Source organism: Papaver somniferum, chromosome 5 (genome assembly GCF_003573695.1).
Source record: "Papaver somniferum cultivar HN1 chromosome 5, ASM357369v1, whole genome shotgun sequence".
NCBI classification, from domain to species: domain Eukaryota; kingdom Viridiplantae; phylum Streptophyta; class Magnoliopsida; order Ranunculales; family Papaveraceae; genus Papaver; species Papaver somniferum.
In genome coordinates this window covers 20871632-20884904 of record NC_039362.1, presented here as the reverse complement: position 1 = coordinate 20884904, position 13273 = coordinate 20871632, and the positions used below count along the sequence as shown (strand labels likewise).

The following is a 13273-nucleotide window of genomic DNA, read 5'->3' as shown; positions in this document are numbered from 1 at the left end:
ATAAACCACTATGGTCTTTACTAAACTGAAGTTCTACTTTCGAGTTTGACCCCTTTCCATTCTTATCTCCACCACGAAATTTCTTCCCACTTTCAAATATAAAATCAAAAAGAAATTGAACTTTCTTCGTGCTTGAACCACTTAAACTCGCACATTGAAATATGTTTGATGATACTTTGGCAGTTTGATTGGTAAAGAGAGCGCGCCAAACCAAACATGAAGAACACATGTAAATCTGCTTGGGCCGAAGTGGCCCATTAACTGAAATGCTAACAAATCCTAGTTTGCAAGAGGCCAGACATTTTGTGAAAAACTAGTTTCAACCCGTGAAAATGAGTCATTTGTCCAAATACTTTGAAAACATGGTCCAAATGGACGATTAAAAATTAGTATGGGTGAAACGGACACCAAAAAAATAACAAGGATGAAACTGGATTCATCCTGGCTTAAACTTAAAAAATAGCAAGGATGAAACTGGATGCATCCTGATGTAAATTAAAAATAATTTTTTTTTTTGAAAATGGGTAGGATGAAACTGTTTACATCCTGACTATTTCTACAATTTTGTCCATTTAAAAAGTATCAAAATCTAAATATCATTTTCACCCAGAAATTGTTGATTTTGATCTTTTTAACCAATTTTGTGTTTCAACAAAGAAAAACAAGCTCGGAATGCATGATCGAGCCACCAATTATGAGCACCTTACTAGTTGGCATGGCTCTTTCTTCTTTTTAGACTCCTAGAAGCAAGCAAAAAGGAGAGATGTCCAGAAGCCTGACAATGAGCTTACATATATTTACATGAAAAGAAGGCCTGTTTTGATGTCATTCGTTCCCATATAATCAGCCAGCCAGCCTTTCACTTCCTATCTTAGCAACACCTAAAATCCCTCCTCCTCTAGTTTTCACTTCATTTATCAATGTCATGTGTCGAGGGAGGGAAAAGTCTTATCTAAAGTAGATTATGAGATCTTTATATTCTCTACGAGTCTTTCTGTTTTTGTGATTATATTTGCAGGCTTACCCATTTGAGAACAGAAAATGTTCAGTTATGTTTTTGGCAAGTTTGTTTTATGATTGGCCAACAACGGAGGTCCTTTTGTGTCAATCAGCCCATTCATTTTTGTAAGGCCATGAAGTGTGACGCAGATCTTTAAACATCTTATGTGACAGAGAATCTTTTAGTTTCATCTTATGCGCGTGCATGACTTCCAGTGTTAAAAGCAATATCTAAGACTAGCGCTATTTGTAAGATGCTAATTTGTTTTAGTGAGTCAGAGTTATTACACAACTAATGCGAGGTGAAATTCATATATTATTCTAGATTTTATTTATTTTTACTATCCTTCTATTTTTCAGTTTTTTAAATGCAAATTTAACTAAAAAGATATACTATAAGTCACTGGAAAAGTGACAAAGAAACAGAAGAAAAAAAAAACATAATAAGAGAATCACGACATCCTGATCAGTGTTTATAGCCCAGTTAAACGTCAAACAATTGATCTTAGTTATTAGTATCTCTACTTTTTAGTTTTTCGCATTCTATTAAACAACATTTGTTATGTTGATGATAAAAAATTCCTACAGGACTCAATTATATAAATAGGTCGTCTAAAAGCAGCGAAATGAGAATATTTTTCATCAATCATCATAAATTAGGTTTTGCGATGTTTGTTAGAATACTTTTTTTTATGTGTTTAGGATGTTGTTTGTCAAACATTTATGTTTGATCATTTGTTTCCTTTAACGTTTTTCTTAAAAGTGAGAAAATGAAGATTGAAAAAAAAAAACTTCACAAAAATTTAAATTCCAAATAAAAAATTTGCAACCGAGAAAAAAATGATTAGTCAGAACACCTTGGCCATAATCCTCATTATCGGATAGCACACTTCCCACCGCCGACTGTTATCACCCTTGGAGGATACTTAAAGTAATTTGACCATTACAAAAGTTATTTAGACAAGAAATTCTTAAATTACCCAATAATATTTTTTTTAGTCCCCCAATTGTGTCTTCTTATTTATTTCAAAGCTATTTCTAAATACAAGAAAAAGATTGCAGTTTAAAAGTGATTTTTAAAACCAATTTTAATGTTTTTTTTTCTTCTAATTTTTTCATTCAAAATTTTACTTAAAAATATTCTCGAAATGTTATTTTGTAACTATAAATCTTAAATTTTAAACAAAAAGAAATTCAAGTAAAATACTTTGTCTGTGTATCTGTTGCCACCTGGTCATTTTCAAGGGTAATATCAAGTCATTTTCAGAGGTCATGGATTTAGGTGCTAGCTGCTTATAATGTAAAAGCTTTGGAAGCATTAAAACCCCCTCTTTGATAACCATTAACTCTCACCACCACTAACTTTCACCCTCTTTTGCAATGGCCGACTCTTGTTTCTATGATTTCCTAAAAAAGTCTAAGAATACTACTCCTGTAAAGTATAAGGTCTCACCACCACCACCATCAACAAGGCATATCGATCCGTCGAGACTCTTTTGTTGTCTTTACTGCTCTCGGAAGTTCTGTACATCTCAAGCTCTAGGCGGTCATCAGAATGCTCACAAGCACGAGCGAGCTGCCACTCTCCGAAGTTACGCCTCTGATCAAAAGTTACAAAAATCACTTGACGAGTCCTTTGCATGTCCTGAGATCAAGAACAAGAACATGATCAAAAAGAACAAAAGCAACACCAATGCTTGTTGTTCTTCAATATTAGATGTGCCATTTGCTGCACCTTATAGCTGGCCGGAACATCATCATGTGGAGTACGCATACCAGTACTCTAGTTTTGCTCCTACAACTACTCTCACTCTTTCTAGCAGCTCCTGTCCTCTTACTTCGCCTTCTGAAGCTGTCGATGGTCGCGTGAACCTTGATCTCACACTTCACTTATGAAACATGAATCACGCGTTAAGAATATATCGGGTTTGCGTATGTTTCTTTCAGATTTATATACAATTCTCCTACATTTTCATCATTTCTTTTCTGTGTTGGTAAGCTGCAACTGTCTGTTTCATTTATGTACGAGTACTTACAAATGAATAACTAGCTATACTTATGTTCACATTGGCACCGGAGTAATCAAAGTTCCAATGTGGGAATTTCGGAGTTGGGATCATGGGTTGCTTGATACAAAAGCCTAGACAAGAGACTCCTGTATGGGTCTGTCTTTCTTTTCTCCTTCAAATAGTTTATTGAATTCTCAACTTCAGACTTCGTGTACATGTATAGTTCTTTGTCTCCTAATTCATTCATCCTCCCTACAAAAAAAATATAGCTAGTGTCAGTTGCGCTGCACCCTTCAACAAAATCATATATTGAATGGAAACTTCAAGCTGCCGTATACACCGCGCACCTTGTGTTTCGATTGGCTTCCCGAACAGGTAGTAAAAACGACCTGGGAGTTTTGGGACTACTCCTGGCAGGTGGATCTTTTGTTTTGCAACCTCTCCGTCAGTATCCGTCCTGCCAAGATGCAAAATGCAAATGTAATTTCTTATGCGGTAGACCTTAAGAAATGCAAATGAAAAAGAGATGCGTATACCTTAATTGCATCATTTAGTTCACTTATTACATCCTTAATATAAGGGATCTTCATTAGATCGTCATAGTCAAGAACAATCTGAACATAGTGAACAGTTTTAGATTGGCGAGAGGCAAAGCTTGTAACAATTCACATAATAAATGCAAAACATATGGAACAGAAAGTGTTAAGCACTCACGTCCATGAGATCATCTGCGCCGACAACACCAAACGGAACGATTTTAGTCCCAAATCTAGAAGCCACTCTGACGAACTCTGGCTGAGATGGCCAGAACAACTTGTTCTCCTCTCCCTAAAAAAGTATAAGAACTGACATTCAGATACACGTCAATATAACAATTGAGGTAAAAGAGAATGTAGCAGCAGACCTTCCTATGAAACGCCTCGCGCACACCTCCTGGGTACAACAGAACATGAGATTTTTCCGCAAGAAGTTTATAAAAGTAGGTTGGTGATACAGGAACTGCACCCAAGATTTTCAGTGTGTCAAACAACGACGGATCTAGTTGACGTTTTTCGAGTTCATTCTGGAAAAACATTGGATGCGCTATTCCCCTGACCAAAATATTTTTCTGTTCCAGGAAAGTGGATATAAGTGGAGCTAAATCAAATCCCATTAGCATGTGATAACCAACAAACAGAACTGGTCCTTCAGAAGGAATCCCTGCGAGGCCTCGCACAATTTTCCCATCCTCTAAAGTTGAGAGCATGACAGGGTCAGCAGCCATACTAACCCACCTACAGATCAAAACACTGAAATGAGAATGAAACTTGATGACATACACACAAGGAAATAACTTTTTGCCAACAATGCGTCAAAATAAAACTAAGGTGCAAGAGATAGAACTTTGCAGTGCTTCACTTGCCCGTAACCATCAGTTGTTTTCTTTATCCCAGAAAGGTTTTGAGGGATATAATCAGATACATAGTCAATTTTGCTTGATCGACGATAAAATCCAGCACCCTTGATTACAGTGACCAAATTAAAACCATCTTCCTGCATTAACATAATACTATCAAACATCGTCGAAAAGAGTTACAATGAAATGCAAATGCATCGAGATATACTTCCCAAAAACTAACGGCAATACCCCAAAGTGGAGGTGGTTGTTCCTACCATAAATAGGTTGTGACCACTGTCGTTGAAGTTCCGCATTTGGCAAGTAGGCAGTAGGTTGGAGAGTCTTTGAGCTTCCTCCAGACTCGGTAGCAACTGGTCCCTTCCACTAAAAGGTTGACAACATTTAACAATACCAGGATTTTGGATTAGCAATCACTTATCTATGTAAATTGGATTGAAATGGTAACGAATAAAAACCTGGCAAGAATTAGAGTCTGAGCTTTGACAGCATGAATGCGGGAGTTGGCATATAATGAAGCCGCCTCCATCATTTTTAACTTCCACAGTAGTGATTCTTTTGTCCAAACATCAGCCAAGACCTGCATACACCGTTAGAACACCTGTAGTAAGTTTTTCTTTTCTTTTCTTTGGAAGTATGTTTTAGTTTTTCTATTTTCTGTTTGTTTAAATTAGTAACTAGATAATCAAGCAACAGCAAAATATGAAAGTTTGAATGAGTAACTAATTTTGAAAGTGAAAGTAAGCTTTTCCTGAAACGAAAAGTATCTATGATATTTCGGGTTGAATATGCTTAAGCCAGTTAGAAATATGGTCAAGCCCACATCTTCCCCTACTGAACGGAATTAGAACGTGGCTAGCGCCTCGGGCTGCTCCAGCTACCCCAAATTCCTAAAGGGAAAATGGGTCATTTGTCCAAATATTTTTAAATCACGATTCAAATGGACGAGTAAAAAATAGTTTGGGTGAAATGACCAAAAAATTTTTTTGCAAGGATTTCATCCTAGCTTAAATTTAAAAAATAGTAAGGATGAAACTGGATACATCCTGTGTAAATTAAAAATAAGAAAAAATATTTGAAAATGGGCACGATGAAACTGATTACATCCTGCCTATTTTTACATTTTTGTTCATTTAAACAGTATCAAAATCTAACTGTCCATTTCACCCAAAAATTGTTGATTTTGGTCTTTTTAACCAATTTTGTGAACACAAAGCGGGTGTCGCGTTTGGAAAACGTTTCTTCATGAATGTACAGAAGATTTTTTTTGTTTCTTTTTAATAATCTACTCTATTAATCTATTACTACTGTTAAGCGAGTATATTATTGCCTGTCATTAGTTTTCGAATTTGTTTTTCTTTTCTCTAAGATGTGATAGAGCCTCGGCGATAATTCAAAATTCGCTGAATATACTTCGTTTTCGAGGATGAAGCTTCATGCAGAAGAGTCTCAACATTTAACCGGAACAATACGTGTGGTGATAAGTTAGTGAGACAGTGATTGATGTTTCCTCCCCTACGTGGCTGCATAGATGCATAGTTCCTGGAAAGAATTTAGACGCAGCAGTTTTACCCACGAAATCTGATCATGATTCTTGTGCTCAACGTGGACCAAAGTGAACCATGTGTTATAAAAATGAAAAAGTGAAAGTATCACTTTTCCTGAAACGGCAGAGTATACTTCTTTCTTTCTTTCAGGTTTATATACAATTCTGCTTCATTTTCATCTTTTCTTTTCTATGTTGGTAAGATAACTGTCTGTTTCATTTATCTACGAGTACTTACAAATGAATAATCAAGGTTCGAATGTGGGAATTTCGGAGTTGGGATCATGGGTTGCTTGATACAATATCCTAGACAAGAGACTCCTGTATGGGTCTGTCTCTCTTTTCTCCTTCAAATATTTTATTGAATTCTCAACTTCAGATTTTGTGTGCATGTATAGTTCTTGAGCTTTCTCCTTGTCTCTTAATTCATTCTTCCTCCCTAAAAAAAAAGCTAGTGTCAGTTGTGCTGCACCCTTCAACAAAAACATATCTTGGATGGAAATTTCAAGCAGCGGCATACACCGCACCTTGTGTTTCGATTGGCTTCCCGAACAGGTAGTAAAAACGACCTGGGAGTTTCGGGACTACTCCTGGCAGGTAGAACCTCTGTTTTGCAATCTCTCCATCAGTATCCGTCCTGCCAAGATGCAAAAATGCAAATGTAATTTCTTAAAAATATTAACCCGTATCGAAAATGTTGTAGACGAGTGCGAAAGACAATAATATTCATAAGCTACGCAAATGTACATACCTTAACTGCACAACTCCATTATTTAGTTCGTTTATTACATCCTTCACGTAAGGAATCTTCATTAGATCGTCATAGTCAAGAACAATCTGAATATAGTGAACCATTTTAGATTGGCGAGGCAAAGCTTAGAACAATTCACATAATAAATGCAAAACATATGGAAGAGAAAGTGTTAAGCACTTACGTCCACGAGATCATCTGCGCCGACAGCACCAAACGGAATGATTGTAGCCCCAAATCTAGAAGCCACTCTGACGAACTCTGACTGAGATGGCCAGAACAACTTGTTTTCCTCTCCCTATAAAAGTACAAGAAATGAGATTATTCAGATACCTTCAATATAACAAAAGAGTAAAGCGAATCTAGCAGCAGACCTTCCCATGAAACGCCTCGCGCACACCTCCTGGGTACAGTAGAACATGAGATTTCTCCGCAAGAAGTTTGTAGAAGTTGGTTGGTGATACGGGAACTGCACCCAAGATTTTTATTGGGTCAAATATTGACGGATCTAGTTGACGTTTTTCGAGTTCATTCTGGAAAAACATTGGATGCGCTATTCCTCTGATCAAAATATTTTTCTGTTCCAGGAAAGTGGACATAAGTGGAGCTAAATCAAATCCCATTAGCATGTGATAACCAACAAACAAAACTGGTCCCTCAGAAGGAATCCCTGCGAGGCCTCGCACAATTTTCCCATCCTCTAAAGTTGAGAGCATAACAGGGTCAGCAGCTATATTAACCCACCTACAGATCACAGCACTGAAATGAGAATGAAACTTTAAGATATACACACAAAGATATAACTAAGGTGCAAGAGATAGAATATTCTAGTGCTTCACTTGCCCGTAACCATCAATTGCTTTCTTTAGCTCGGAATGGTTTTGAGGGATATAATCAGATACATAGTCAATTTTGCTTGAACGACGATAAAATCCAGCACCCTTGATTACAGTGACCAAATTAAAACCATCTTCCTGCATAATGCATAACATAATACTATCAAACATCGTCGAAAAGAGTTGCAACGAAATGCTTCGAGATATACTTCCTAACAAACTAATGGCAATACCCCAAAGAGGAGGTGGTTGTTCCTACCATAAATAGGTTGTGACCACTGTCGTTGAAGTTCCGCATTTGGCAAGTAGGCAGTAGGTTGGAGAGTCTTTGAGCTTCCTCCAGACTTGGTAGCAACTGGTCCCTTCCACTAAAAGATTGACAACATTTAACAATACCAGGATTTTGGACTAGAAATTGCTATCTATGTAAATTTGATTTAATATATAAACAACCTGGCAAGGATTAGAGTCTGAGCTTTGACAGCATGAATGCGGGAGTTGGCATATAATGAAGCCGCCTCCGTCATTTTTAACTTCCACAGTACTGATTCTTTTGTCCAAACATCAGCCAAGACCTGCCATTGAATGATGTGATTGCTATACTATACACCGTGAGAACACATGTAGTGACTTTTTTTTTCTTTTCTTTGGAAGTGTGTTTTAACCTTTTTTTTTGTGTGTTTAAATTAGTAATTAGATAATCAAGCACCGGTAAAATATGAAAGCTTGAGTGATTTGTCTTTGTCACCCTAAGAATTTATTGAAAGGTTTTTTATTGCTTTTTCAAATATTTTTAGTTTAAAAATATAAATCGCTTTGTATTATTGGAAGGAAAAAAATTGAGAATTTGAATACCTTTAACGGAGATTAAAACAGAGATAGAGAAGGCTAACGAGTCAATGACGAAATCAGGGGTGCAACTAGAGCCTGACTAGGGCTGCACAACCGGTAGGGTGGGTAGGATATGGTCTATACCCGTCACCCTACCCGTTTACCGGCGGTTAAGAAAATCTTTACATGCAATCCTACCCGCCAAATAATGGATAGGGTAGGATACGGTTAAAAAACTGGCGGGTAGGGTAGGGTAGGGTTGGCGGATATGGATAGGGTATGTGCACCTCTAGGTAGGGTGGGTAGGATATGGCCTATACCCGCCACCCTACCCGTTTACTGGCGGTTAAGAAAATCTTTATCCGCCACCCTACCCGCCAAATAGTGGATAGGATAGGATACGATTAAAAAACTGACGGGTAGGGTAGGGTTGACGGGTATGGATAGGATACGTGCACCCCTAAGCCTGGCTTACCTAGGCTCAAGCCTCCTCAAAATCCCACATAAGTTAGTCTAAATATCACTTCTCCAGCTCCTTCTATGTGAAGTGATACAGTATTTTCATATTTTTAGAAATGAAAAACAAAGGCAAAGTAAAAGTAAAATTATCATTTTTTCTAAAATAAAAGTAAAAATAGAAATACTTTTAAACTAAATACTATTCTGCACGATTGATAAGGGGGATATCAGATTTCCTCTCGGTTGATCCATTGCATATAGGACAAAGAAATCTTAACAGATCCGGACCGTTGGATCGTCCAAATGGTATCAGTCTCCAAAAACTGGTATCCCCATTTATAAATCATGCTATTTTGACTTAAATCTCGGTAGAAATTTAGTCAAGCCCACTCCTAGTTAGACTCTTACTTCTAATTAAGGAATGGCTGAGGGCCAAGGGGTGCTCCAACCACCCCCAAATTCCTAAAACCTACCCAAAAACTCTTTTCTTGAAAGATACTTTTTGGAAAAAGAATTTATATGTTCTTTTTAGCAATTAGATTTTAGAACGTAGTCTACCTATTGTTTTAGCCCACCTAGACTCTCAATCATGCTTCCGCCCGAGAAGCCACTATAGTGCTTTATATAATGTTGCAAAATTTGAGCGATACAGCGTTCTTTGCTAAGTTTAGTTTAAACTTACTGGAATAGCAGACAAGAGTTCAGATAAGTTCTCGGTTGCTTCACGGATACTTAGAGGAACAGGAAGCTGTTTTTGTACACTAGACATTGCCATTCTTAAGAAATCACCTGCTGTTTCACAATGCAGATGGGAGAACTGGTTATTAATGTCTAGCTGTGTCAACAGATTACACAGATGCTATAGGCAAAAAAAAAGAAGAAAAAAATGACAAATTAACCTGTGGAAGAAGTTAGAATATTGACAAGGCCAATATTAAGTTGTTCCGGAATGGCCTGTAGTAGTGAGATAAGATTTGGAAGCTGTGACTTTTCAAATGATGTAGCTGCCAAAAGATGAAACTAAACAAGTTAAATAAACAACAGTTATGCGCAGACCTCGAGTTTTGAACAGAGCCAAAACCGACTCTCACAGTTTAGTTAGTGAGCCCCGCCCCGCCCTGCCTCCCAAAACTAGCAGGGATCCATTTAGTGTGTTTGCATTCTAGCAAAACATAAACAGGCATCACGACAAATGAATTTTATTCCAAATAGGCACCTGGATTCGCGAGTATTAGCAAAAGATCAATAGTAGGATTACGAGCGGCAACAGCTAGTGCAAGACATGCTCCTATAGATTCTCCAACAAGATATATGGGTCTACTCGGTGAACGCCCATGCTCATCTTTAACTGTTTTCTCCACAAGTTGGACCAACTCTACAGTAAATAAAAAAGAAAAGAAAAAGAATATACTCAAACGCTAAATTCACAAGATTTGCAAATGATGCTGATAATTTACTGAGATAATGAGAAAGATCGATTACCTTTAAATGAGGTACGATCTTCAATCGGAATATGGAGACACCATATGTCGAACACTCTACAATTACAATATAGAATTCATTTTTAGATTCATTTTTTATTATCAGCAGAAATAATCATAATATCAAGTCGTTGGGTGTCAATATCAACGTGAACATGCAACGCAGGATCAGTTAGCCACTCTTCACTACAGAAGGACGGCAGTTAGGCTTCCACAGATAGTATTAAACTACACGGAGGCTTGCGAAATCCATAATATTAGCCAGTGGTACAAATTTACTTACTTTCCCAATTCCTGGTGATTCGAAATAAGTCCGAGACCCACACCATCAATTCCTGACAAAAAAAAGAAAAGAAAAGTTAACGAATATGACTGAACCTTATTATTCCAACTCGAACTCCATTTTCTCTATCTGGCTTGATTGGTGTATACCCAAATTAATTGGGGTATACCAAATGAGATAAAATAAGGTTATTTTAAAGTAAAGCACAAAGTCTCTTATCCACATGTTTACAAAAGTGACTAATCTATCCTTGATTAATTAACACTAATAAATATGATTAGGATAATTAATTTAATTAGTTAATTAGTTGATTAAAATTTTGAAATTAGGTTTTATTTTAGATTGAACTCATGGATGTGGGTAGATTTTTGAGATTTTTTTTTTAAGAATTCTACTTGTAACGAAAATGAAATCGTACTACCCAAACACTTATAAATTTGGTTTTGTAGAGCTACTGGGTGATTTTATACTCAAAATTATAGAAGGAATCAACATTTTCAGTTCTGAAAGTATGAAAATTCGGCAAGGTCTACAGATGAAGAACATGCCGACTATATCCGGCCGGCAAGGTCTGTGGATGAAGAACATGCCGACAACTTATGCCGGCAAGGTCGATAAAAAAAATACCCTGCCGACTATAGGATTTTTGACATACAGAGAAGATATTACAAATGCATGATTAGTCGGCAAGGTACTAATTTCATAACCTGCCGACTAAAATATAATCGGCAAGGTATAGAGATGGATATCTTGCCGACCCTGTAACTGCTAATTTCAGAGATGAAAAGTCGGCATGATATTCAACCTTATACAGTGCCGACTGTATTTTAGTCGGCAAGGTCGACAAATAATACCCTGCCGACGTTTGGTTCGTTTTGATTCTTCATTTTTTTTTATTTTTTTTTTTTGATTTCACATGTATAGTTGGAGTGTAGAAGAAAGATTTTGATTTTTTTTAATATGTTTTTGTCGACATGGCTTTTTATTATGGGCAATTTGGACTTTTAACAACTTTTAAACACCCTTAACACACTAGTTTGGATAGGAATAAAATGGATATACCCCAATCAAACCAGGTTTCTCTATGCGCCGTTTATTTTATTTGTTTTTGACTTTATCCAAAAGAAATAAATGGCTCCGAATTATCTGGAAGAGAAACGAAACTGTATGGACATAATAAAAGCTTGTAAGATAAAATCAATAATGCACGTACCAGGCAGGTAAAGTAGCAACGGAGAGTTCTTCCACTGATTTTTGCATTCCAAAGGTGAGAACCAACGTGGTGGTTCGCCGATACCGCCCGTTCGAATAAAATCTTTCGTTCCTCCTGCGTAGTCTCTAAAATTCTTCGTTAGCGGTTGATTACTCTGGTCATGATAAACTTCTTTGTTCGGAACGGACGCTTCAGATTGTAACGAGGATGTCAGTGACAGTGCCTTCAGTTCCATTTGCTTGTTCGACATCGCCATTGTTGTTCTACAGCGTCTTTCCGTGCTGTAATTCGAATTTCGTTCAGTGTACAGAGCTGACAGTGTCGTGGTACAAGTTTCGGATGAATTATTGAAGTACCTTATTATGTTCAACTTCCATGGTGCGGAGATGGATTTGAGCATCATAGTATTTGCTACTATGCCTGCCATCACCTTCTTCTCCCGCTCTCTAGAAAAGATAGATTTTATTCTTTTTTGGGGTGACAGAAACTAAACAAAGAAGGAAAGTCTAACACAACGTGGGTGTTGCGTTTGGAAGACGTTTTTTCAGACGTGTATAATCTTTTTTCTTCTATGATTTCTTTTTTCATATATATATAATTATATTGTCTTTTTAGTTTCCGAATTTGTTTTTCTTTTCTCTAAATTGTTGTCGACCCACGAATCAATCGATAAATTTAAAATTCGCTAAATATACTTCGTTTTCGAGGGTGAAAGCTTCACAAGAGTCTCATCATTTAACCGGAATAATACGTGTGGTGATAAGTTAGTGAGACAATGATTGATGTTTCCCCCCCTACGTGGCTGCATAAATACATTTGTAAATTCTCTTTTTTATGTCTCCTAAATTTCTCTTCTTTCTGTTTCTCCATATATTTGGTAGACATTTGTAAATTCTCTTCTTATCAAAAAAACAAAAAAAATACATAGTTCCTGGGAAGAATTTAGATGCAGCAGGTTTTACCGGCGAGATCTGTGTGAAATATCATAGCAAGAAAGGTGAAGAAAAGGTTTTTGCTATTATTTCAATAATTGTTCAAGATACAGACATAACTGTTTCAGACAGTATTGATACTCAATTTAATACAGTACAAAAGACCATGACTAATATCGATCAAGACTAATATTGACCTTGACTGTTGATCTTGACTATTATTCCTAACACCCCTCAAGTTCATACTGGCATACTAATATTGACCTTGACTGTTGATCTTGACTATTATTCCTAATAGCCCCCCTCAAGTTCATACTGACAAATTAATATTGACCTTGACTGTTGACCTTGACTGTTATTCCTAATAGCCCCCTCAAGTTCATACCCGCAGACACAGAGATGAACTTTAAAAACAAATTTAAGAAACATCATTAAGAACAGCCAAACCAGTAAAATGAGAACTAGAAACAGAGTCTTCATCAGCACCAGGAGTAGACTGACACTTTTCAACATCTTCAACAGTAGTTGTTATTCCCA

At 36.8% G+C, this 13273-nt stretch overlaps 3 protein-coding genes across 4 annotated transcripts; 1 reads left to right on the top strand and 2 right to left on the bottom strand.

The window, feature by feature from the left end:
* The first annotated feature begins 2379 nt into the window (after positions 1-2379).
* LOC113278830 (zinc finger protein 10-like) lies at positions 2380-2895 on the top strand. Its single transcript, XM_026527566.1, has one exon. It carries the CDS (start codon positions 2380-2382, stop codon positions 2893-2895), a length of 516 nt encoding a protein of 171 aa, XP_026383351.1.
* Positions 2896-3081: 186 nt separating this feature from the next.
* LOC113281121 (acyltransferase-like protein At1g54570, chloroplastic) lies at positions 3082-4990 on the bottom strand. Its single transcript, XM_026529771.1, has 8 exons — positions 4863-4990; positions 4662-4770; positions 4402-4541; positions 3913-4273; positions 3723-3836; positions 3537-3622; positions 3356-3462; positions 3082-3260 (listed from the first exon to the last, which is right to left on the bottom strand). Exons 1-8 carry the CDS (start codon positions 4988-4990, stop codon positions 3082-3084), a joined length of 1224 nt encoding a protein of 407 aa, XP_026385556.1.
* A 1020-nt stretch (positions 4991-6010) lies between these two features.
* On the bottom strand, positions 6011-12522 carry LOC113281120 (acyltransferase-like protein At1g54570, chloroplastic). 2 transcript variants are annotated; one of them, XM_026529769.1, is made up of 14 exons: positions 11805-12522; positions 10592-10643; positions 10310-10365; positions 10044-10202; positions 9727-9831; positions 9510-9619; positions 7991-8112; positions 7797-7905; positions 7545-7675; positions 7076-7445; positions 6886-6999; positions 6702-6787; positions 6478-6587; positions 6011-6389 (listed from the first exon to the last, which is right to left on the bottom strand). In XM_026529769.1, the coding sequence occupies exons 1-14, from the start codon at positions 12229-12231 to the stop codon at positions 6199-6201; spliced, it is 2142 nt and encodes a 713-aa protein (XP_026385554.1). In that variant the 5' UTR covers positions 12232-12522; the 3' UTR covers positions 6011-6198. The 2 variants fall into 2 exon arrangements, with proteins under 2 accessions (XP_026385554.1, XP_026385555.1); XM_026529770.1 differs by having other exon boundaries at positions 9510-9616; positions 11805-12521.
* Between the last annotated feature and the right edge of the window lie 751 nt (positions 12523-13273).

Coding starts and splice junctions, on each gene's coding strand:
- LOC113281120 (XM_026529769.1), bottom strand. CDS start 12,231: ATGGCAGGCATAGTAGCAAATACTATGATGCTCAAATCCATCTCCGCA. Junction 10,644..11,804: donor GTTGCTACTTTACCTGCCTG/GTACGTGCATTA, acceptor TTTTTTTGTCAG/GAATTGATGGTGTGGGTCTC. Junction 6,588..6,701: donor AATGGAGTTGTGCAGTTAAG/GTATGTACATTT, acceptor GCATCTTGGCAG/GACGGATACTGATGGAGAGA.
- LOC113278830 (XM_026527566.1), top strand. CDS start 2,380: ATGGCCGACTCTTGTTTCTATGATTTCCTAAAAAAGTCTAAGAATACT.
- LOC113281121 (XM_026529771.1), bottom strand. CDS start 4,990: ATGCAGGTCTTGGCTGATGTTTGGACAAAAGAATCACTACTGTGGAAG. Junction 3,463..3,536: donor GATGCAATTAAGGTATACGC/ATCTCTTTTTCA, acceptor TCTTGGCAGGAC/GGATACTGACGGAGAGGTTG. Junction 3,261..3,355: donor GAAGCCAATCGAAACACAAG/GTGCGCGGTGTA, acceptor TTTTTTTTGTAG/GGAGGATGAATGAATTAGGA.